Genomic DNA, 22,911 nt, shown 5'->3' on the forward strand with positions numbered 1-22,911 from the left:
GATAATTGTGTTTCTCTGCTTGACTTATTTCACTTAGCATAACCTCCTCCAGTCCCGTCCATGTTGCTGCAAGTGTTGGGTAATCGTTCTTTCTGATGGCTGAGTAATATTCCATTGTTTTATATGGTCTGCATCTTCTTAATCCATTCGTCTGTTGAAGGGCATCTCGGCTACTTCCACAATTTAGCTATTGTGGACAATGCTGCTATGAACACTGGGGTGCATATGGCCCTTCTCTTCACTACATCTGTATCTTTGGGGTAAATACCCAGTAGTGCAATTGCTGGATCATAGGGTAGCTCTATTTTTAACTTTTTAAGGGACCTCCACACTGTTTTCCAAAGTGGCTGTACCAACTTGCATTCCCACCAACAGTGTAAGAGGTATCCCCTTTATCCACATCCTCTGCAACATTTGTTGTTTCTTGTCTTGTCAATTTTGCCATTCTAATTGGCATAAGGTGGTATCTCAATGTGGTTTTGATTTGAATTTCCCTGATGTCTGGAGCAGAAGAACAGGCCTAACCCATGCACAAGAAGGCAGTTGATCAAGATTAGAGCAGAGATCAATGAATTAGAAACTAGGAGCACACTAGAGCAGATCAACAAAACTAGAAGCTGGTTCTTTGAAAGAATAAATAAGATCGATAAGCCACTGGCCAGACTTATTCTAAAGAATAGAGAAATAGGAAGGCATCCATTTCTTCCAGGTTGTTTAATTTATTGGCATAAAGTTGTTGATAAAAGTTTCTAATGATCCTTCCTATTTCATTGGTGTTGGTCATGATCTCTCCCCTTTCATTCATAATTTTATTAATTTGGGTCCTTTCTCTAGTCTTTTGAATAAGTCTGGCCAGTGGCATCCCTTTAAAAAGTAAAAAATTGAGCTACCCTATGATCCAGCAATTGCACTACTGGGTATTTACCCCAAAGATACAGACGCAGTGAAGAGAAGGGCCATATGCACCCCAATGTCCATAGCAGCATTGTCCACAATAGCTAAATTGTGGAAGGAGCCGAGATGCCCTTCAACAGATGACTGGATTACGAAGATGTGGTCCATATATACAATGGAATATTACTCAGCTATCAGAAAGAATGATTACCCAACATTTGCAGCAACATGGACGGGACTGGAGGAGATTATGCTAATTGAAATAAGTCAAGCAGAGAAAGACAATTATCATATGGTTTCACTCATTTATGGAACATAAGAATTAGGAAGATCGGTAGGAGAAGGAAGGGAAGAATAAAGTGTGGGGGGGGAACAGAAATGGGAATGAACCATGAGAGACTGTGAACTCTGAGAAACAAACTGAGGGCTTCAGAGGGGAGGGTGGTGGGGGATTGGGATAGGCCGGTGATGGGTATTAAGGAGGGCACATATTGAGTGGTGCACTGGGTGTTATACGCAAATAATGAATCATGGAACGCTACATCAGAAACTAAGGATATACTGTATGGTGACTAACACGACATAATAAAAAATTATGATAAAAAAATAAATTAAAAAAATAAAAGTTATGGGTTTTAGTTTCAGAAAGTATTTTTTGTTCAATGCTTAAAACCTCCCTGAGTGTTCTTACAATTTATTGTTTGTTTTCCTATGTCTCTGGGACATGATGTGATCAACCTTCTCTGAAGCTATTGGTGCCCCAAATGTTGCCACTTGCTTTTTGTGGAGTGCCATGGAGCTAGGATCTGGCAGTGTAGTGGCCAGTCCTCAGGTCATGGAGGGTGGAGGACCCTCAGCCTAGGCACTGCAGGGCCTCTAAGGGGCATTCTCTTTGGGAAGGGGGAAGCCCCTCACAAAGGAGTTGTGCACTGCCCCAAGGGGCTGACTTGAAACCTGAGAGCTTGCCAGTGCCACAGGGATCCAGCTGCAGGAGCTCTGCCAACCTAATGGGGAAAACAGCATCTCCCTGCTACTGTCGTTTCTGTTTCTCTAACCTAGTGCATTCTCAGCTTGCACCATGATAGAGCTGGGGTTCAAGCCCAGACCCACCTTCTCCAGAACCTGACCTGCTAATTGCGACAAATGCCCATGTTACTAAACCTAACTGTAATCTGCTGGACCAGGTCCTACTCTCCACGTTACTTTGATCCTGGATGTTTTAAGAAAATATGAATGAAAACAAAGTGAAATTATGTAAACAACAAAAGCAAATGTGAAATGCTTCTGACTTTTACCACCTGCAAGGGCATTTTTCTTTGTCAGGGGTTACAGCAGTCTGCCCTCTGCCCTAGCACCTCCTGCAGGGCATGTAGCAGGGAGGAGACTACAAAGACCTACAGGAAGAAGGTACATGAGAACAAGCCATGAAAAACTGACTTCCACACCAAAGCTGAACGTTAATACAGATAATGAGGAGGATCCAAGAAGTCAGAGACAACCCACAAAATTTTGTGCATAAATTACCATCCTTTGAATTCAACATCCAGGACAAGAATAACCACATTTTAACTTGAAAATAGCCTGAGAATTCTTCCTGTTGAAGCAAATGAAGCTGAAAAGATAAGGTTTAAGTGGAGAAAGGCTGTCAGGGAATTCTCAGTCACTAGCAATATATTTCAGGTTTCCAATACAGTTTCTAGTACAATGTACTGGGGAGATCTAAGAAGGTGCCTACAAAACAGATCTGAGCTCATGTGTGGCTCCCACAGCTCCTTATCAACTGTAGACAGGAAGGGGAAGGAAGGTGAGGCACAGATGTTAATGGGATTACACTGTACGGGAATACTTGTTAAGGCTAAGAAAGACAAATACCATATTTCACTCATACATGGAATCTAAAGAAACAACAACAAATGAATAAACAAACAAAAAGCAGAATCAGACTTATAAATACAGAGAACAAACTGATGGTTGCCGGAGGGGAGGTGGGTAGGGGGTCGGGCAAAATGGGTGAAGGAGAATGGGAGATACTGGCTTTCAGTTATGGAATAAATAAATCATGGAAATAAAAGGCACAGCATAAAGCATTCAGTTATGACATAATAATAGGAACGTATTGACACTGATGGTAGTTACACTTGTGGTGAACACAGCATAATGTGTAAACTTGTCAAATCACTATGCTGTGCACCTGAAACTAATGTAACATTGTATGTCAACTATGCTTAAAAAAAAAAAAAAAGAATACACTTAAAGCTATGACCACTGAGTAATGTACAGAAGTGTTGAATCATTTTATTGTATAAACTAACATACACCGTATGTTAACTATACTTCAATTAAAAAAATAAAAATTAAAGGGGAGCCTGAGTAGCTCAGTCAGTTAAGTGTACGACTCGATCTAGGCTCAGGTCTTGCCTCTCATGGTCGTAAGTTTGAGTCCCACACTGGGCTCCATGCTGGGTGTGGAGCCTACTTAAAAATTAATTAATTGATTGAAAATCAAAGACAAAACAAAACAAAAAAAGGAAATATTTCCAAACCAATTGATGGAGAGCCACCATCCAAAATCCCCAGTGTCTCCCACAGCCTCAGCCATTTGGGCCCTGCTCTGCCCAAAGTGAGTGAGGAATTAACAATGACACAGAGAGTAAGTGGAAAGAGGGGGCTTCATGCTTCCTGCTTCAGAGACTCCATGTCTGTTCTGATTGCCCTAAACAGTGATGATTTATCAATATTAAATTGACCTAATAATGTTAAATATTGTTTAATAGTATTACCATTAAAGATTAGCAAAAGTCAAAACGAATGGGAGAGCCCAAGGAATCAGGAAAATTTAAAGGAGCAAATCTAATACCAAAAAGCCCTAGGGTGCTCTTCCAAAGCCAGGCTGTGCTCGTGTTGTAATTTTCACTGAAGCCCCATCCAGCCAGATTAGAGGGATAAGCCCATCTATGATCCAGTTCTTTCAACTCTGGACACTGTGAAATAAGCAAAAATTCAATAGCACAATCTTGCCAGTTGGAGTTTAAGTGTTTTGCATTTCCTGAATTATTTGGTGTTCTTCTCTGACCATTGGAAGAAGAGAAATGCCATAAATAAATGTGAATAGTGCTTCCTACCTGCTGCTCTCAGCTCACGGCTGACAGCATGAATACTGGAGGAATGCCCCCCCAACCTAAAGACACACTCTGGAGAGAAGATACCACCCAGGAAGAGCTGGGATTTATTTCGTCTCTCCAACTCACTGCCTTAGAATAATGGAATCATGCTCATAATCTTCTAAAGAAACTCTGAGTAGACGCCTCACAACCTTGTCAGGCACAGCCTCGGTTTCCCTACCAGTGCGTCTGCCAGCATTCCTAGTCATTGGAAATGCTGAATGCATCTGTCAGCTTTCTGACCCTTAATTAAGTTCCCACACATGTTAAAATCTCCAGACATGTGTCCTATTGACCTGGAGGATGACTTTGGCTAGAGCGTGTTCTCACAGCAGAATGAGGTTGGGCTGAAACACAGGCTGTCCTCTGCATGCTGGGCAGCAGGGACCTGGGTTGCTGCTCCAGTGTTTTCACTGTGTTATCTGATGGCCACAGGCAGCCAAATCTATCTCTACCCCTGTATTGACCTGACAGCATTTCCACAGAATTTTCTTGGGTCTTCTTGTTCAGCTCCCATGAAAACAGAAAAGCTGAGAACATGGGAATGTCACCAACATAAAATTCCACCCACCAGCCAGAGCTGTTTGGACCCTCCAGACTAACATGAAAACCTGGGTTGCTCTCCATGTTCTCCTCTAATGCGGCCACTACGGACACCACCTGCCAACCTGCTGAGTCACAGAACAGATTTGGCAGTTTTAGAAAGTTGCATGCCAATTTATGCAATAGCTGTATCTTTGGTCTCTCAGCATTTGGTGTCTGTCCATCTTGAGTCACAGAAACCAAGATCTTTCCCTTGGTCCCTTCCATAGCATGCCATCGAATGAATGGATATGTCCCAGACTTATGAGAGTAGTCCTCTCAGTACAGGGAAGGATGGACATGATCCTGGAGGTTAGGGAAGGAACAGAGTACGTCACGTTCATCAATGTTTCATTTCTTAAAAATAAAACAAACAAGAAAACCCCAGGCAAAGAGAATACAATGTTTGAATTTCCTCATTTTGGGGGGTGAGCATATAGATATTTGTTATACTATCTTCCATGATTGTCTTGATTTTTTAAATTTAAATTTTAGGTAACAAAATTAATTGTTAGAATGAAAACATCAAAAGTGTCATATTTTTTAAAATGGGGGAGCCTAAATTTCTAACAATAGGTACCCTCTCATCCACTCCCAGAGAAGCTCTGGGTGCTGAAACCTAGAAGCTTCCCCTAGGAGGCAGGGTGTAGCTGGAGATACCTCATCTGAGAATGGAAGGCACACAGAAGCTGACCTGGCATTTCAGAAGCCCAGGGCCCAGCTGCCTTAGTCTGCTGGAGAAATGCTGCTGCCCTTGGCCTTCTGCGGGGCCACAGCCTCACAGCCACAGTCATGATAGTGCCTGCTGAGACCAAACCAGAACATTCAACAACATCTGTACAACTTCTCTAACTCAGGACTCCATGACAAAATAATAACAGCCACAAAATTAGCTCAAAATTACCAAACCCAGATCATGAAAGAATAATAGCTAGGTAACTAGAGCGTCAACCTGCAGACCATCTCAGGCAATGAGTGAGTGACATCGAGTGCCAGGTCAGCCTAAGTTCCTGTGAAAGAGAGAAGTACTCCCTACTCCTCACTGCCAGGTTCTCTGCTCTACTCCCTTGGGTCCCACATGATTCCCAATGTGATACAAGGGGATGAAGGTGATGGGAGCCCCCTTGCACAGGCTGTTGTGCAGGAGTATGGTTGGGCCCTCAACGTCACAAGAACAGAGAAAATTCCCCTGTCCAGAGTCCAGTCATGAGGAGTGTTCACGCATGCTTAGCACACCTGGAGCCTCAGGTGTTCATGACAGGACACCGGGTTCCTGTATGCAAGCTCCCATTCCTGCCTCTACACAGTCACGCCAGGGATTTACAGTTCTGCGTACACTTATCAGTGATATCAGAAGACACAGCAGGAACAGGGCTCGTCATCCTTGTATAAGGCCTTTCATGTGTATCCCAATCTCAGCTGCGGTCAGGACCACACAGAGAACTCAAAATCCAGCCCAAGCCAAGCGTGAGAAGCCACACAGGCCATTAGAACAGCTTCTGTATTCACAGGGAATAAAGGATGAATGTCTTCAACCAGCCTGTCTTTGTTATCTTACAGTTTTCTTTAAAAAAGAAAAATATAAACAGATGGTCTTTTCCATGAGGTGTGGCAGCTCTCAGTTGGGCTAACCCTGAAACAACTAATTACTGATGCACTGCCCATGAGTTCCAGCCTACAGTGTGGTCTCAGCACCCCTGGCCCAGCTGGCCCCAAGCTTTGCCACATCTTTCCTCTAGAGCTATGAGTGTAGCAAAGGGACAAGGTTCATTCCCTGCTTCCTCTGGTGAGCCCAGATCGTGTCCAGGCTGAAAGTCGGGTCCTTATCACATGGAGGAATGGTGCAACTCACCATTGTTGCGGTGAATGGGATGTTGTCAATCAAGGATGATGCAATGGCTGAAACCCAGACTACCAAGATGATGGCAGTTGTGAGGCGCTGATCCTCTGGGACCATCTGGAAAGGAGCAGATAATAGCAGTGCTACATATTATAGCAGCATTGATAAATCACACACACAGATAATGTGATGATAGGACATGTGGGACTCACAGAGCTGTCAGTCTTTTCCCTTCCACACAGGAGAAGACCAAGGCAGACCCAGGTGTGCAAACAAGACCAGCCTGGGCTTTCTTGGCTAATACCAGGAGACTCACCTGGGTCTATAAGAAACTGAGGAGAGTGATTCCCAGCCACACCCAAGCCATCTAGCCCCTGGGGAGGCGAGAAGGGTGGCCTCATTTTTGGTGGCAGCACACACTGGTTACACAGAACTTATGTCCTGGCAGAGCCCTGGGGCTGTGCATTCACTTACTAACACTGGTGTCTCTATTGCTCTCCTTAGACGGTTTTTAACTGAAGGCTAGTATCAAAATTGCAGGCATCTGTAATTATATATTCTTTGGAAAAAGTCTTCCTTCATCTCCAGGCTACACAGGACAAAAAATGTTCCCTGCTATAATTTTTACATAATTCGTGACCTATTCTTACTAGATTTTTTTTTTTTTTACAAAATCAAAGTAACAGTGGCTGAAGCACATTCTATTGCAGTATTTAATGTACCTTTATTAGCAAAGCAGTCTGTTCTCCAACATATTCTATTAAGTGGAGATGTGCCAGTGCCTAGAAGAAATGGATATATGATGAGAATCAGTTTAAAACTGAGCATATATGCAAATTTTTTCAAAAAACATGTCTTTAAAATGAAAAGAAGTGAACATAAGGCAGGTCCAGGCTCTCATGTCTTATAAAGGATGAGACTCAAATACTCAGTCTATAAATAATTTACTATCGGATAGGCACACTGAAGATTCACTGAAAAGAAAGTACAATACCACAGGCAGGAATTTCTCATTGATTTATGTTACTGTCCACGTTAAATTTAAATTCGAATGGAATGCCATCTCCTTAGGATCGGTGTATAGGATCACTGTTCAACTATACATAATGAAATGTCACTCCATATAGGTCTTTCAAGTAAGTTGCGTTCCAAGTTTCTTCTTGAAGTTCAACATCACAGTTAGAGTTTTAGAAGAATCAAAGAAAATGCATGGTTTTTATAACTGTCAGAGAAAGAAAGTAAATACTTAACTGCAGCACATAATTATTTTCTCAGTACTAGACAGATTGAGAAAATTGTGTCCAAGGAAAGGTAGTAGAGAGATTAGATGAAGGAGATGTAAGTGCAAGAGCTGTCCTGCTCAGGTGCTGCCTTGGTCCCAGTCATGGAAGGGATGCTGGGCTGCTCACGATGGATCCCGGACAGTAAGCACCGAGAGAGAACCAAACGTGGGCATGACACTGCTGCCTTGCACCTCTCAAATATGGCCTTTGCACTGTGATGTCACCATGTCATCATTCAATGACTATAAATACTGAAAACATCAGCTTGACCATGTTTAAATACAAGTTTACAACTTCCCTATCCACGTGTAGAGCTGTTTGCTTGCCTTCATTTAAAAGCTGTGAAACCTAAATGTTGGTTTTTTTTAATCATTATTCCCAACCAAGTTTGCTATTATATCAAGAAAATCATAAGGATAAATGTATTTAGATAAATCTGTTCATAAATCTAGTCAGCAGTGTTGACATTAGGAACTAAATCATTCTTTATTGTGGGGGCTGTCCTATACATTGTGGGATGATGTTTACCATCCCTGGCTTCCAGTCCCCAGCATGACAACAAAAATGTCTCCAGGCAGTGCCAATGGTGCCACAGAATCAGCCCTAACCACCTGATAAGAATCACTGATTTATAATAATCCATAAATAAATAGAATTTTTAATTTGCAAAACAATTAACTCTAGTCACATCTTTTCTTTCATTCTATACTATTGAGTGAAAGAAAAGCCAGAGGTCTAAACCAGATTAAAACTTCCTGCTAGATATCGAATAGAGATGATTATGTATGTGTGTATACACATACATACATATACATAAATACACATACACAGTATTATGTCCACACCTTGATGTGTGCCTATAAACAACTATCTACTTATATATTTAGTGCCATGTAATTAACCCACATATCAAGGTTCATGGTATGCAGCATAAGACAACATAAAGGAAAAATCTTCAAAATACTTGAACATTATATCTAATAACTCGGTTCAAAGTAACTGATTTCTTAATTGAAAAGAAGTCAAAATAGAACTATCGAATAAGAACTCCTTTATAAAATGGCAAAGGAAATAAATATGTGACTCTTTACCAAGCCCTTCAGACTGGATGACATACATTGTTCTATTTTTGATTCACTGACCTTTTCCTTTGTAATATTCATTCTGTTACTGAAGCCATAAAGTTTTTTTTTAATGGAAATGTTGTATTTTTAAGTTCTGACCTTTGCATTTGCTTCTGTTTTACAATTTCTGTTTCTCTCTTAAAGATTCCTATCTTTTCATTCATTTCAAATTTCTTTCTCTTTACCTCATTGAGCATGTTATAATAGATACTTTTTTTTAAATTTCTTTTATTATGTTACATTAGTCACCATACAGTACTTCATTAGTTTTTGATGTAGTGTTCCATGCTTCATTGTTTATGTATAGCAACAATGTCTATAATAGATACTATATATTTTTTCATTTCAACATCTGGATCATGTTGCAATTAAGATCTATTTATTGTTTTTTTTCTTTTTAGAATTAATTATATATTCCTCATTCTTTGTATGTTGAGTCCTTTGGCATTTCCTGGATATTGTCAATGTTAAGATATGTAGACTCTGGGTCCTGTTATAATCTTCTGGAGATTATTCTTTTCTTTCCTTTTTCAGTTAGAAGTTAAGTTCAGACCACAATTTCTGTCTCACTTTCCATGGATAGTGGTTCAAATTCATATTTTCCATGATAGTTTCGGTCTATCTCACGTATGCTGAGTTCGGCACTTGGAAACTTGTGCATATGGTTCAAGTTTCTGTTGAGTTCTTTAAACCTTGCTATGTTGATTTGTGCCTGTCTAGCATACAGGAGTTAGAGACTTGTATGAATAGTTCTAAACTCAAATAGTTCTCCAGGCCTTCACTAGGCTGGTTTGGGTCTGTGCCACACATGTATTATTCAGAATTGTACATGTTCATGCACAGAATTGGGGGTGTGGGATTCCCTGGCTCTCTTCTCTGAGATTCGCTCATTCTTCAGCCCATGGGTGCAACTTTCCCTGGTTTCTCTGGGTGGAAAGATGAGGAAACTGTGGGAGTGCTGGGCATTTATGCCACTATGCTATGCTATGACTGAGGCTTGCTGTCCTGGAGGGAGGTCTGGGAGAGAGAAAAAAATCACCTCAAGGGGGTCACTTCTCCAAGTATTAAATCCCTTCCACAATCCACCTGGGTTTGTTTATTTTTCAGAGTCCATGGATACTTGGGTTTTGTATTTTGTCCACAGTTTCAGTTGCAATCAGAGAGAGGAATAAACTTTAATAGGTTTATACCCCCCAAAGAAAAACTAGAATTCAATATTCTTTCTTATTATATAACTCAGTTAAAATACTCTTCCTTCAGGTAACTTCTAGATTAAAAAATAGATTAAGTGTGCTATTTCTCCTCTGTCAAATCCTCTGCAATTGATCTGTGGACCCCTAATCACCACCCAGGGATCTGGCAGGGGCATAGCTAGACCTTGTGTCCATCCTAGAGCCCTCTGCCGGGTAACAGAGGTCAGCATGAGTCACATAGCAACTCTGGATAAAGAGAGAAGGATGCGAGTCAACCTGAATCCTGTCAGAATTTGAAAGGAAACGCTTAAAAGTCCCATGACCATCAATTGTACCAAGGTGGAAGCACAAGTATATTAGTATTCAAGAGGTCAAATAGAAAGTCATGTGCTCTTTGGGGTCCTTTTATCAGATACCCTCTGATCTACCTTTCCCTGCTGGTTTCTTCTTTTTTCATGGTATCTTATCTTATTTCAAAATCATCCCCATCAAAATCTGACCTGATCGGAAACACACACACACACACACACACACCCTGATTTTTAAAACCTCTCAAATATATTGAAAGTTCTGACATTTTAACAGCTGATATATTCAGCTATTTTCACAAACATTTGGAATACATTACAACTGAAATTATTTTAACTGAACTTAATTCACAGCACTATTTTTAGAGAATGTCACAGTTAGGTTAGAAACAGATTACTGAACTTGATAAAGAGCTCATTATAAATCCTTTTTGCTGCAAACATCCAAAAATGAAAATACCTGTGTGTCCATTTTTCCCCAGAATTATGCATGTATCTTCCCAGTGAACTCACTAACAATCATGTCTGTAAATGACCTTTGTGTTCAGGTGCCTCACAGAAAAGCTAGACGACCACGCTCATTCTCTAAAAATAAACTTCTTATGTTGTTCCTTCACACTGAATCAGAGATCCATTGAAGGCATTTATAACTTAAAAACTAATTCTATCTATTTTCATATTCCACGGAAGAGATATTTGGATACTTATTGAAAAACACTAAAGCAATAAAACTGAACAGAAAATTTTATTAAGTGTTTTTGGTAGCAATAGTGGTGTTTTCCTATGTTTTCATTTGCTTAGTTTTATTTTTTAAGGGGGTGGTTTCTATATTTGTTATTTTTTCCCCAAAGGCAAGAAGAATGAGCCATTGGTATTTTTGAACTTGTAATCTGAATATATTGGTAGTCAGTCTCTGCCCCTCAGGTGTGGCTACTGTGCTCTCTGCCAGAACTCCTCAAAATTGATTCTTCCAGTGAATTAACCCTCTTTCACTCATTCACATTATGTCTCATTTGGTCTTAACATTTCCTAACACAGTTGAGAATATAAGAAACATATGACTTCAATGTTATAAACCTCAGGGCTTATGAATAAAGGTAACTTATGCCAAAAAGTAATTTATATATAAGAAAATGATGGATCGCCAAGGGGAAATTGGAATGTTGCAGTGAAGTGTGGTTTGGAATTTGCCATGAGTTATTAACTATTAACATGAAATTATTACATGAAATTATACATTACATGTATCTAATTACATCTACAAATTAGAGCCTTTATCCCTCTTATTATTAGCACTATTATTATTTTCAGTGACAGACTCTTGGCATAGCTAAAGATGTCCTACTGACAAAGACACAAATAAATCTAGATGCACAGGAAGACTTTCCGAACATCCTAGACACCCAAAGAAGGAGATGGACACAAACATGAACATGCCTAAAAGGATAACTCATTGCTTAGGAACCAAGAAATCGCCAAAGCTTCCTAACACTGCTGAGAGACTGGGTTTTTTTTTCTCTTTCTTCTCAGGTTAAGACTTATAAAAATATCCTCACAAGAAGCCTTCTTAGATGAATCCATCCAAGAATGACTCTCCACACAGCACCTGTGATAATTATTGTGAATGACTATTATATCTCCGGACACACAGTTCCATTTATAAAATAAGTCTTTATAAATGTAAAATCCTCATAAAGCAATATTCCACATTGCTCAGTCCCATTCATTCCTTTATTTGTTTGACAAATGTTTACTGAGCACTTATCACTGCCAGGCACTGTTAGGCAGCCGGCACCAAAATGAAGCAGAAGGGAGGAAATAATAAAGATCAAAGCAAAAATCAAAAAATTAAAATATAAGCACAATAGATTGAACCAATGGTGGGGAGGAGGTCTTTCTTTGGGAAAAATCAATAAAATTGGCAAACTTATAAAAAGACTGACAACATGCAAATAGATACAAAATTACCAATATCAAGAATGAAATATAGAATTTCACTACAGATATTGTAGTCATTAAAAAATAGTAAAGGAATACTATTGGGGCACCCGGGTGACTCAGTGGGTTAAGTGTCTGACTTTGGCTCAGATCATGATCTCAGGGTCCTGAGATGGAGCTCCACATTAGGCTCTACACTCAGCGTGGAGTCTGCTTCTCGCCTGCTCCTTCTGCCCCTGCCCCCACTCGTGCTCTCCTTCTCTTTCAAATAAATAAATAAAATCTTAAAAAAAAAATAACACTATCAACAACTTTATGCCCATGACTTCAATAACTAAGAAGAAATGGACCAATTCCTCAAGAAACACAAAATATCAAAACTTAACTTAGATAAAATAGATAGAAAAAGAGATAGAATATCTCTTTAACTTTTAAAAAGGTCAACTTCATAACTTAAAATCTCAAAAAGAGAGAGAGAGGAAGGAAGGAAGGAAGGAAGGAAGGAAGGAAGGAAGGAAGGAAGGAAGGAAAGAAGGGAGGGAGGGAAGGAGGATGGAAGGAAGGGAGGGAGGGAGGAAGGAAGAAAGGAAGGAAGGAAAGAAGGAAAGAAGGGAGGGAGGGAGGAAGGAAGGAAGGAAAAAATCTCTAGGTTCAGATGGTTTCATTGGGGAATTCTACCAAATGCTTAAAGAATTAACACCAGTTCTATACAATCTTTTCCAGAAAATAAGAGGAAAGACTTCTCAACTCACTTTATGAAGCTTAAATCATAAAAAGCTAGTATAAAAAATAAAACTACATATCAGTGTATCTCATGAACTCAAATACAAAAATTTCTGGCAAAATGTTAAAAAAAACCTGAACTCACAAATGTATGAAAAAATTATATACCATAACCAAGTGGGATTTCTTCCAGGTATGAAAGACTGGTTTAATATTTGAAAATCTACCACTGTAACCAACCAGATTAATATGTTTAAGGAGAAAAATCATATGATTTTCCTGTGAGGCCTCAGAAGTAACACCCTCAGTTTAGACTTCCTCTGAAACCTCCTGCCAACACTGAGTTCAGACTTCTGGTCTCCACAACTGTAAGAGAATCAATCTGGGTTGTTTAAAGGGCTCTTGTAATTACGTTGAAAAAAATACATGTTACAGATAAAAATTTCCTTTCTCATCCTGCAAGGCTTCAACTAGCCCCATCATTTACTGACTTTCAGATTTCGCTTTACAATCCTTGGTTTCCTCCCCAGTTCCCTTGACAGGAATTCCTGTTGCAATGAAGGAAGTACATCATACCAGAATCCACTGGTCTTAATATTTGCTCCACTACCCAGAAACACTGGACTCAATAGAATGGTGGCCTGCTGAAGGTTCAGCTGCACTACCTGCTACTGCAACACGAAACTCTGCAAACTTGGGGTGTCCTCCTACATCATGCAGTGTATGCTTTAAACAAATGAACAATATATGTCTCTACCTCCTGAATACCTACTGGAAAGCATGAGTGCAGGAACCAAAGGGTAGCGATGGGAGGGGTCCTTTTTGCTATTATACCCAGTAATCCAGTTAATGAATTTTTGCTCCCTGTCTCTACAGTCTTGAGCTCAGGAAATGCAGCTAACAGCACAATGAAAGTGCTGTTATGTTGGAAGCTGAGATCATCCTGTGTCCTGTTGGGATCCTCATATGCTGTAACCATCAAGCAGACAAGAGGAGTGCCTCTGCTATCCAGGACGACCAATCCCAATTATCAGAGGGAGCTGGGCTGCTATTCCCTCATAGGGGCAAGGAGAACTGTCCAGAAGCGGGGCATTCACGTAGGTGCTTCCTTGAATTCTGTCAGTCCTAATCCATGGACACCTGGGTACTCCAGTGAAGACATGACCACCAAGGACTCAGATCCTATGGGAATGAAGGTGTGGGTCACCTCCAACAATGAATAAAATCCATGTAGCTGAGGTGGTAGCAGGGTAAGGCAAAGACGACATTAGAGAAGGTTAACAATCCAGACTTCATGTCAGCTCTAGAAGCTGGGATGGAAGCAGATATGCGTTATGATATTTCACTGCTTCTTCCCCCACCCCTGCCCTTTATTCCCCATTGCCATATATGAAGAGCACTAGAGTAGCTAACACTTCAAGTTTTGGGTATAACTGAATCAACATCACCCCACATTGCACAGTAGCTGATGGGATATTATGCCACTCTTGTGTTGGGGACAGGTGGTTTTCTCCTGGACTAGGATAAAAATAGATCCTAACAGTCACAAGTGTGGGACTGAACTGGAACAGCCCACATTTGACCACAGCACACTCTCAGCCTTCTCCTTGGCTCTGTGCATCTGGAAGCCGTGCTTCCTGCCCTACCTCAGTCAAGGTCTTCTATCTTCTAGACGTCTTGTGTGGGTCTGGCCAATGGAACACACTGGAAGAACTCCACAGTTGGGAGGAACAGGGTCAGGGTATTTGATCTCGTGGCTCCTTCCTGGCCAGGTTGCAGACTATTAGGAGCATTCTGCTACAAACCAGGGCTGGGCAGCCCTCTCCAGAGCTGCAAATCCCAGCTCTCCCCTCGCCCCTTTGGGCCATGCAGTCATGACTTCTCTTCTTATCTGGTGCAGAACTTCAACACACCCATTCTTTCCCCAAACCCTTGACCTTCAAGTACATAACCTCTTTCTTGCTGAGACCCTACACAGCAAGAGGAATCAGAAGGAGTCACCCAGTTTCAAAAATGCTCTTTACAGGGGCGCCTGGGTGGCACAGCGGTTAAGCACCTGCCTTTGGCTCAGGGCGTGATCCCGGCATTATGGGATCGAGCCCCATATCAGGCTCTTCCACTATGAGCCTGCTTCTTCCTCTCCCGCTCCCCCTGCTTGTGTTCCCTGTCTCGCTGGCTGTCTCTATCTCTGTCAAATAAATAAATAAAATCTTAAAAAAAAATGCTCTTTACAGAGCTGTTTCAAGTGGGGAAAAAGTAGAATATATCCAAAATGCCAGCTGAGTATGGCATAGCCATATGATTTTTTAGATGATATAGCAATAAATTTGCATGGAAAAATTTAGATGCAAGTTATTAGAGAATATGTATAATTGTGATGTGGAAAAGAATGTAATTATACTTTAATTATAAATTTATGCATATGCATAAATGATTCTAATTTTAAAAAAAATGATTCTAATTTTGTTTTAAGAAATAAACATACACATAGAAAATAAAAAGGCTATACAATAAAATATTGATAACTCTCAAAGGTGCGTAATGCATAGGTATCTTCTTTTTATCTAAATTTTCCAACTTTAATAAGTGTGAGTAGTACCCTTTTTGTTAAAGTTAAAATTCTGAAATTTGAATTTTTTTCAAAGAAACTTTTAAGTGTTTTAAACACTTAATGAAAACATTTCCACAATCACACTTTTTGTTCTGTATGCGGAAGATAAGGCCCTAGCAAAGTTACCTCTCAGAATCAAACGCAGCAGGTAGATGAGGCAATCGGGAAAGTTTTATCTTGCTTGGCTGGGATTTCAACATGCCACATGCATGCCACTGTGAGAGCAACATGTACAACAGCATGTAAATAAATAGACAAAAAATGAACAAGTAAACCTGGATATCCAATATCAGCAATCATCTCAGGAGGTTTTAAAAGTTGCATTTCTCTGGCAAAAATTGACAAGGCAAGAAAGAACAATTGCTGGAGAGGATGTGGAGAAAGGGGATCCCTCCTACATTGTTGGTGGGAATGCAAGTTGGTACAGCCACTCTGGAAAACAGTGTGGAGGTCCCTTAAAAAGTTAAAAATTGAGCTACCCTATGATCCAGCAATTGCACTACTGGGTATTTCCCCCAAAGATACAGATGTAGTGAAGAGAAGGGCCATATGCACCCCAATATTCATAGCAGCATTGTCCACAATAGCTAAATCGTGGAAGGAACCGAGATGCCCTTCAACAGATTACTGGATTAAGAAGTTGTGGTCCATATATACAATGGAATATTACTCAGCCGTCAGAAAGAATGAGTTCTCAACATTTGCTGCAACATGGACGGCACTGGAGGAGATAATGCTAAGTGAAATAAGTCAAGCAGAGAAAGACAACTATCATATGATTTCTCTCATCTATGGAACATAAGATCTAGGATGATTGGTAGGAGAAGAAAGGGATAAAGAAAGGGGGGGTAATCAGAAGGGGGAATGAAGCATGAGAGACTATGGACTCAGCAACAAACTGAGGGCTTCAGAGGGGAGGGGGGCGGGGGAATGGGATAGACCGGTGATGGGTAGTAAGGAGGGCACATATCGCATGGTTCACTGGGTGTTATACGCAACTAATGAATCATCGAACTTTACATCGGAAACCGGGGATGTACTGTATGGTGACTAACATAATATAATAAAAAAAACATTAAAAAAAAGTTGCATTTCTCATTTTGAAATCATTATAATGGCAATAAACTTAATGTAAAAATAGTTCCCTGTCCACATAAGAACATGTATCTCATTATTTAACAAGATGTAAGAGAAAATCATAATTATGATTTTACATATTTTATAATTAGAGCATAAATTTACGATCTATGTTACTTAACTGTCAACAATGTCTAATACCAAATTTTAGTTACACTTAATTGCATTTGCAAATCCATGGTTGATAATATATAGAAATTATTATAGAGGAAAGGAAATCAATATAAAACTTAGTACTCAATTTTTTAAAAATCCTATCATTTATTTGGCAGAGAAACTTGAGTACAATGGATTAAATCTATCACACACATATGTCTTGCTAACAGCAAAAACTAATAACCACTGCCTTGTAGGATTTGGACCTTTCAAGATAAGGTCCTTTTGCAGGTTCACTGGAACTTAGCTCAAAGCTTTACATCCTAGGGTGATGGCAAATCCAAAAAAAAAAAAAAAAAAAAATTGTCCTCTACTGGCTGCACCATCAGAGGGAGAAGGAGGCTGAGGAGGAACCAGTCTGGCCCTACCTGATGCTGCAAAGAAAGGCTACTGCCTCGGCATCCTATTTGTACAGAAAAGTACAAGGCTGACATTTGGCCAAGAGGAGCAATGAAAGGAATGCCCACAAAAAACTGGGAGGTGGAAGAAACACTCACCTGGAGGTCAGCCAGGCATGGGGACAGCTTGGATACCGACTTCAGACCAAGGTCAGTGCCACGCTGCCAGACCAGACAGCACTTCAGAGTTGGTGGGGAGAGTGGAATAGAACACCAGGACATGTTTCCCCTGCCCGTGGGGGACTGGGGCCTTGCTACAGTTGACTTGGCTTCAGGACCAGGAAAGTTGTGCCCTGTAAATAGTCCCCTAAGAGAAGCTGCAGATGGTGGTGCAGGTCCCTCCCAAACGAACACACAAATCCTGGACATAAAACCCAGTGCAGTAGCAGAATGTGGCTGTTTAGTCCACTCAGACCTGCCTACCAAGGGGTGGCACTGGCAGCCTCATGGGGCTGGAGGCACAAGATTCACAATGTGTTCTCCCCAGTGACTGAGGAGTCTAGGAGGGGTAGGGAGCTGTCTGGAGTGCCCACTGAGGGTCACTGTGCCTAAAAGGGTCCCACAGAGTGCTATTTGATGTGTTTGATACCTGAGTTTTATTCATAAAATGAAAGGATTCAATCAAATAATCTCTAATGTTTTCTTTTTTTTTTTTTTTAAGATTTTATTTATTTATTTGACAGAGATAGAGACAGCCAGTGAGAGAGGGAACACAAGCAGGGGGAGTGGGAGAGGAAGAAGCAGGCTTATAGCGGAGGAGCCTGATGTGGGGCTCGATCCCGTAATGCCGGGATCACGCCCTGAGCCGAAGGCAGACGCTTAACCGCTGTGCCACCCAGGCGCCCCTCTAATGTTTTCTGCAATGGAAATTCTATGATCTGTGAGACCCAGTGGACTCCTGGTGACACAGACTGCACAACTATGGAAAGCATGAGAACCCCTCTGAGTTCTTCCAGCTATATAATATTGGCAAACTTTAAAATCATGAAAGAAAAACTGTTTTACTTTTTGGCAAATAGGAACTTCCAAGAAAAATTAAAATAGATGAAATGCTTTCTTTTTATGAAGCTTAGATGATTTTGTAACTTTCAGAACATTAAAATGTGTCTATGATTTGATTTATTCAACAAATCATCATGTTTGATACATTACATTTAAATGGAACTTATTGAGGCCATAATTATAAATTGACTGATTATATTTACTCTTTAAATGCTTTTTCCCCCAAGTTGAGGTATAAACTGCTGAATTTTAAGAAATCTAGTTCTTAGTTTGCTTCAGTGACATTACAAAAAATCCAAGAAAAATCTATAAATAGAAGAAACTGTCAATCTTAGAGTAAACCTTTCACTCCTCAAATATTCCTATGCACAGACTACATCTAGGCTCCAAGAGCACATGGGCACATTCCCAACATTTACCAACCATCCCTGTGGAGTCAGACCTCACACAAACAATAATTGGTGTAAAGACTCACCAATAAAATAGACTATGAATTTGGTGACTGAGGAAGGACCTTAATCTGGGGAAATGACCTTAATCGGAAGGCCAGGAAGGGCATTCTGACTGTGGGAAAAGCCAGCATACAGTGGGTTAAGACCTCAACAGGGCAGTGTGGTGGACCCCCTGAGCAGACACTGAGGCATCAAATCAGAATGTTTCTAGGTTGAGTGTTTTCACCAGGTCAAGCTGACAAACACACATACACATTCATTTTCCCAGAAAACGTCAGTTCCTCCCTTTGGAAGTCAGCCCTCCTCATTCCCTGTATACCTGGAGCTACTTCCTCGCACCATTGTGGGCTGCTTACTGGTGGGCGGAGCATCAGAGCCCCTGGGAGGTGGATAAGATACTGGGAGAGGGTCTCTCTTTCTGAGATACTAGACTGTGGGCTGGGCTTCTCCACACCATCCTGGGAGAAGCCTGCTTGGAAATAAAGCTGAGCAGAGCCCAGATATTGAGGGGAGAGCAAGTGTCACAGTCCTGACAATATCCTTTGATTTCTTGATCCAATTGTACCTGGAGTTAGCATCCATCCATTAGACTTCTCAAGAGTTTCTACCATTTATTACCAACTGAGTCTACTCAACAAGTGCAATGATCACGTAGTCCCTGAGACACAGCTGCTTCGTCATGTTTATTTAATTTAAATAACTTTTTCTAAGGACACTATCAGTACTTCCTACCACCTTACTATTTTATCCCAACATCCTTTATTCTTGTTTATTGAAGGAAGCAGAAGTTATATGAGTGGCCATGGGCAAATATGTATAGTTTGTCTCTTCTTCTACCTATAACAAAGACCACAGCCTAGACAAGGATTTATGTCTTGAGGATGACATGAGCCCAAGATTACACCACCCCCAGGCCCAGCACTTCAAATGAACTCAACCAGCACAGGTGAGACAGATGCCCTGAGCCCAGGAGGGGCCCTAAAATGGAGGGTAACCACGTTGGATGACCAGAGAAGACAGAGAGAGCCTCTATGTCAGAACTGGCTGCTGCCCATATGCACAATAAACTTCTACTGATTACTAGTTTGGTGATTACTGCATTTACTTCTGCTATTTTTGAACTGTTGATAATTTTCCTCAGACGCTGAGTCTTTGTGGAGATACCGTTCCTCCCAGAGCCATAGCCAGTGACACCAGCTGGCAAGGGCATTGTACAAGTTCCCATGTTCATGCTTTCAATATCCTCCCACTTGAGCCCCAGGATGATCTAGCACAGGGCCCACTGTTAGCGAACAGGCAGGTGAGGCAGAGGCCCTGCCCTCCAGGCAGGGGTGGCCTTTCAGGGAGACATTAGAAAGTCAGAGATGCAAGCACTGCTATGTGCCTGGAAACTTAGGATCAGTGAGGAGGGATCACTTGTCATCTTGAAACATAAGAGCTTGGGAAGTCTTTCCAAAAGAAAGGCTTCAGATGTCCTTGAATGATGGAGGAACTGCACAATGCAGAGTCTGGGATTCATCCAAGACCCAGAAACAGGGGAATTTCAGAGGACTTGGCTGTGGAAGTCAGTGGGAGTAAGGGCAAGCCAACACTGAAGTGCTAAGGCTGCCACAACCTCAACTCCCAGAGACGAGAATGTGGAGTTCAGTCCTACAGGCAGGTTGGGCGTCTAAGCTCAAGGTGGGGCCGAGACAAGGGCATTAAGCATATGAAGCATGAGGGAAAGTGCCTCCCTGATCATCAGAGCTCAGTACATGTGAGTTTCAAATCCATTCAACTGCCAAGGACCCATCTCCCCATTCATGGGAATATCAAGTTGCAAACTAAAAAGGACATGTCCGGGAGTCAAAACACTGACACTTCATCCTCCTACCTATTCCACAACACACACTCCACCCACCTATGTAGCCTGCTGGGGTAGTAACACTATGTAAAATTTCCATACACCCGACCTGCAGCTGCCCCAGCATGGTGTTCATTGATTGACTTACAGTGGTTTCCTTTTAGAAGTTGGATATATGACCTATAGTCAACTAACCTCCAACAAAGCAGGAAGGAATATCCAATGAGAAAAGACAGTCTCTTCAACAAATGGTGCTGGGAAAATTGGACAGCTACATGCAAAAGAATGAAACTTGACCACTCTCTCACACCATACACAAAGATAAACTCCAAATGAATGAAAGACCTAAATGTGAGACAGGAATTCATCAAAATCCTAGAGAACACAGGCAACACTCCTTCAACCACAGCTGCAGCAAGTTCTTGTAGACACATCTCCAAAGACAAGGGAAAGAAAAGCAAAAATGAACTATTGGGACTTCATCAAGATAAAAAACTTTAGCACAACAAAGGAAACAATCAACAAAACTAAAAGACAACCTACAGAATGGGAGAAGATAATTGCAAATGTCTTATCAGATAAAGGGCTAGTATCCAAGATCTATAAAGAACTTATGAAACTCAACACCCCAAAAACAAAGAATCCAGTCAAGAAATGGGCAGAAGACCTGAGCAGACATTTCTCCCAAGAAGACATACAAATGGGCAACAGACGCATGGAAAAATGCTCCACATCCCTTGGCATCAGGGAAATACAAACCAAAACCACAATGAGATACAACCTCACACCAGTCAGAATGGCTAAAATTAACAATTCAGGAAACAACAAATGTTGGTGCAGATGCAGGGAAAGGGGAACCCTCTTACACTGTTTGTGGGAATGCAAGCTGGTATAGCCACTCTGAAAAACAGTATGGAGCTTCCTCAAGAAGTTAAAAATAGAGCTACCCTACCACCCAGCAATTGCACTACTAGGTATTTACCCCAAAGATACAAATGTAATGATCGGAAGGGGCACATGCACCCCAAAGTTTATAGCAGTAATGTGCACAATATCCAAACTATGGAAAGAGCCGAGATGGCCATCAACAGATGAGTGGATAAAGAAGACATGGTATGTATGTATGTATGTGTATATATATATACATACATAATACTCAGCCATCAGAAAGAATGAATATACCATTTACATCAGCGTGGATGGAACGGGAGGGTATTTGCTGAGCAAAATAAGGTAATCAGAGAAAGACAATTATCATATGGTTTCACTCCTAGGTGGAATATAAGAAACACTGCAGATGATCATAGGGGAAGTGAGGGAAAACTGAATGGGAAGTCATCAGAGAGGGAGAAAAACCATGAGACACTCTTTTTTTTTTTTTAAGAAGATTTTTTATTTATTTATGTGACAGAGAGACAGCTAGCGAGAGAGAGAACACAGCAGGGGAGTGGGAGAGGAAGAAGCAGGCTCCCAGCGGAGGAGCCTGATGTAGGACTTGATCCCGGAACGCCAGGATCACACCCTGAGCTGAAGGCAGACGCTTAACAACTGCGCTACCCAGGTGCCCCCCATGAGACACTCTTAATCATAAGAAACAAACTGAGTATTGATGGAGGGAAGGTGGGTGGGGGAATGGGGTAACTGGGTGATAGGCATTAAGTAGGGCATGTTATGTGATGAGCACTGGGTGTTATATGCAACTAATGAATTATTGAATTCTACATCTGAAACTAATAAAGTTGGCTAATTTAATTTAAATTTAAAAAAAAGAAGTTGGCAATGTCAGTAGCTAAGTACAGTAGGAATGGTATAACTGCCCATCTCACAAAATTTCCTCCTCAAAAGAGAAGATAAACAAGAAAAGAGAAGTAAAACTCTACAAAACCAGGACTTCCACATAACTTGAAGATGGAGAACACCAAAAGTGCAAATTATCTATAAATAAAAAGAGAAAATAGCACCACTCTTATTATCCTCTTCCCTCCACCATGAGGCTTTACAGAGGCAAACCAAAGGGAAGAAAGAATGGGGGCTAGCAAAGGACCAGGGTGATGGTGCAGGGACATGAGAAGCTACTATAGAGAAAGGGTTCCAGTGAGGCTCTGTGTAATGGGGCAGGAGCACTGATGGGGCCCTCCTGGGAATGCCTAACTTCGGGGGAAAAAAGAGCACAGATGACAGGAGAAGTTTCTTTTGGTGATTGAGTGGTCAAGGTAAAAAGAAGAAAATAAGGCAAAAGTGGGGTCCCACAAATCAGAAATGCTCA

At 41.1% G+C, this 22,911-nt stretch overlaps 1 protein-coding gene across 5 annotated transcripts in view; it reads right to left on the reverse strand.

The window, feature by feature from the left end:
- Nucleotides 1–22,911, reverse strand: part of OCA2 (OCA2 melanosomal transmembrane protein) — a 467,353-nt gene that overhangs the window by 161,606 nt on the left and 282,836 nt on the right. For all 5 annotated transcript variants that reach the window (XM_087856735.1, XM_045795323.2, XM_045795325.2 and 2 more), the window contains exons 20-21: nucleotides 7,200–7,259; nucleotides 6,490–6,594 (exon numbers count right to left, since the gene is read on the reverse strand). In XM_087856735.1, coding sequence (XP_087712861.1) covers nucleotides 6,490–6,594; nucleotides 7,200–7,259 — 165 coding nt within the window. The remainder of the gene's footprint in view (nucleotides 1–6,489; nucleotides 6,595–7,199; nucleotides 7,260–22,911) is intronic.

This window comes from Ursus americanus, chromosome 28 (assembly GCF_024610735.1).
Source record: "Ursus americanus isolate L20-20 chromosome 28, mUrsAme1.1.p, whole genome shotgun sequence".
Lineage (NCBI taxonomy): Eukaryota > Metazoa > Chordata > Mammalia > Carnivora > Ursidae > Ursus > Ursus americanus.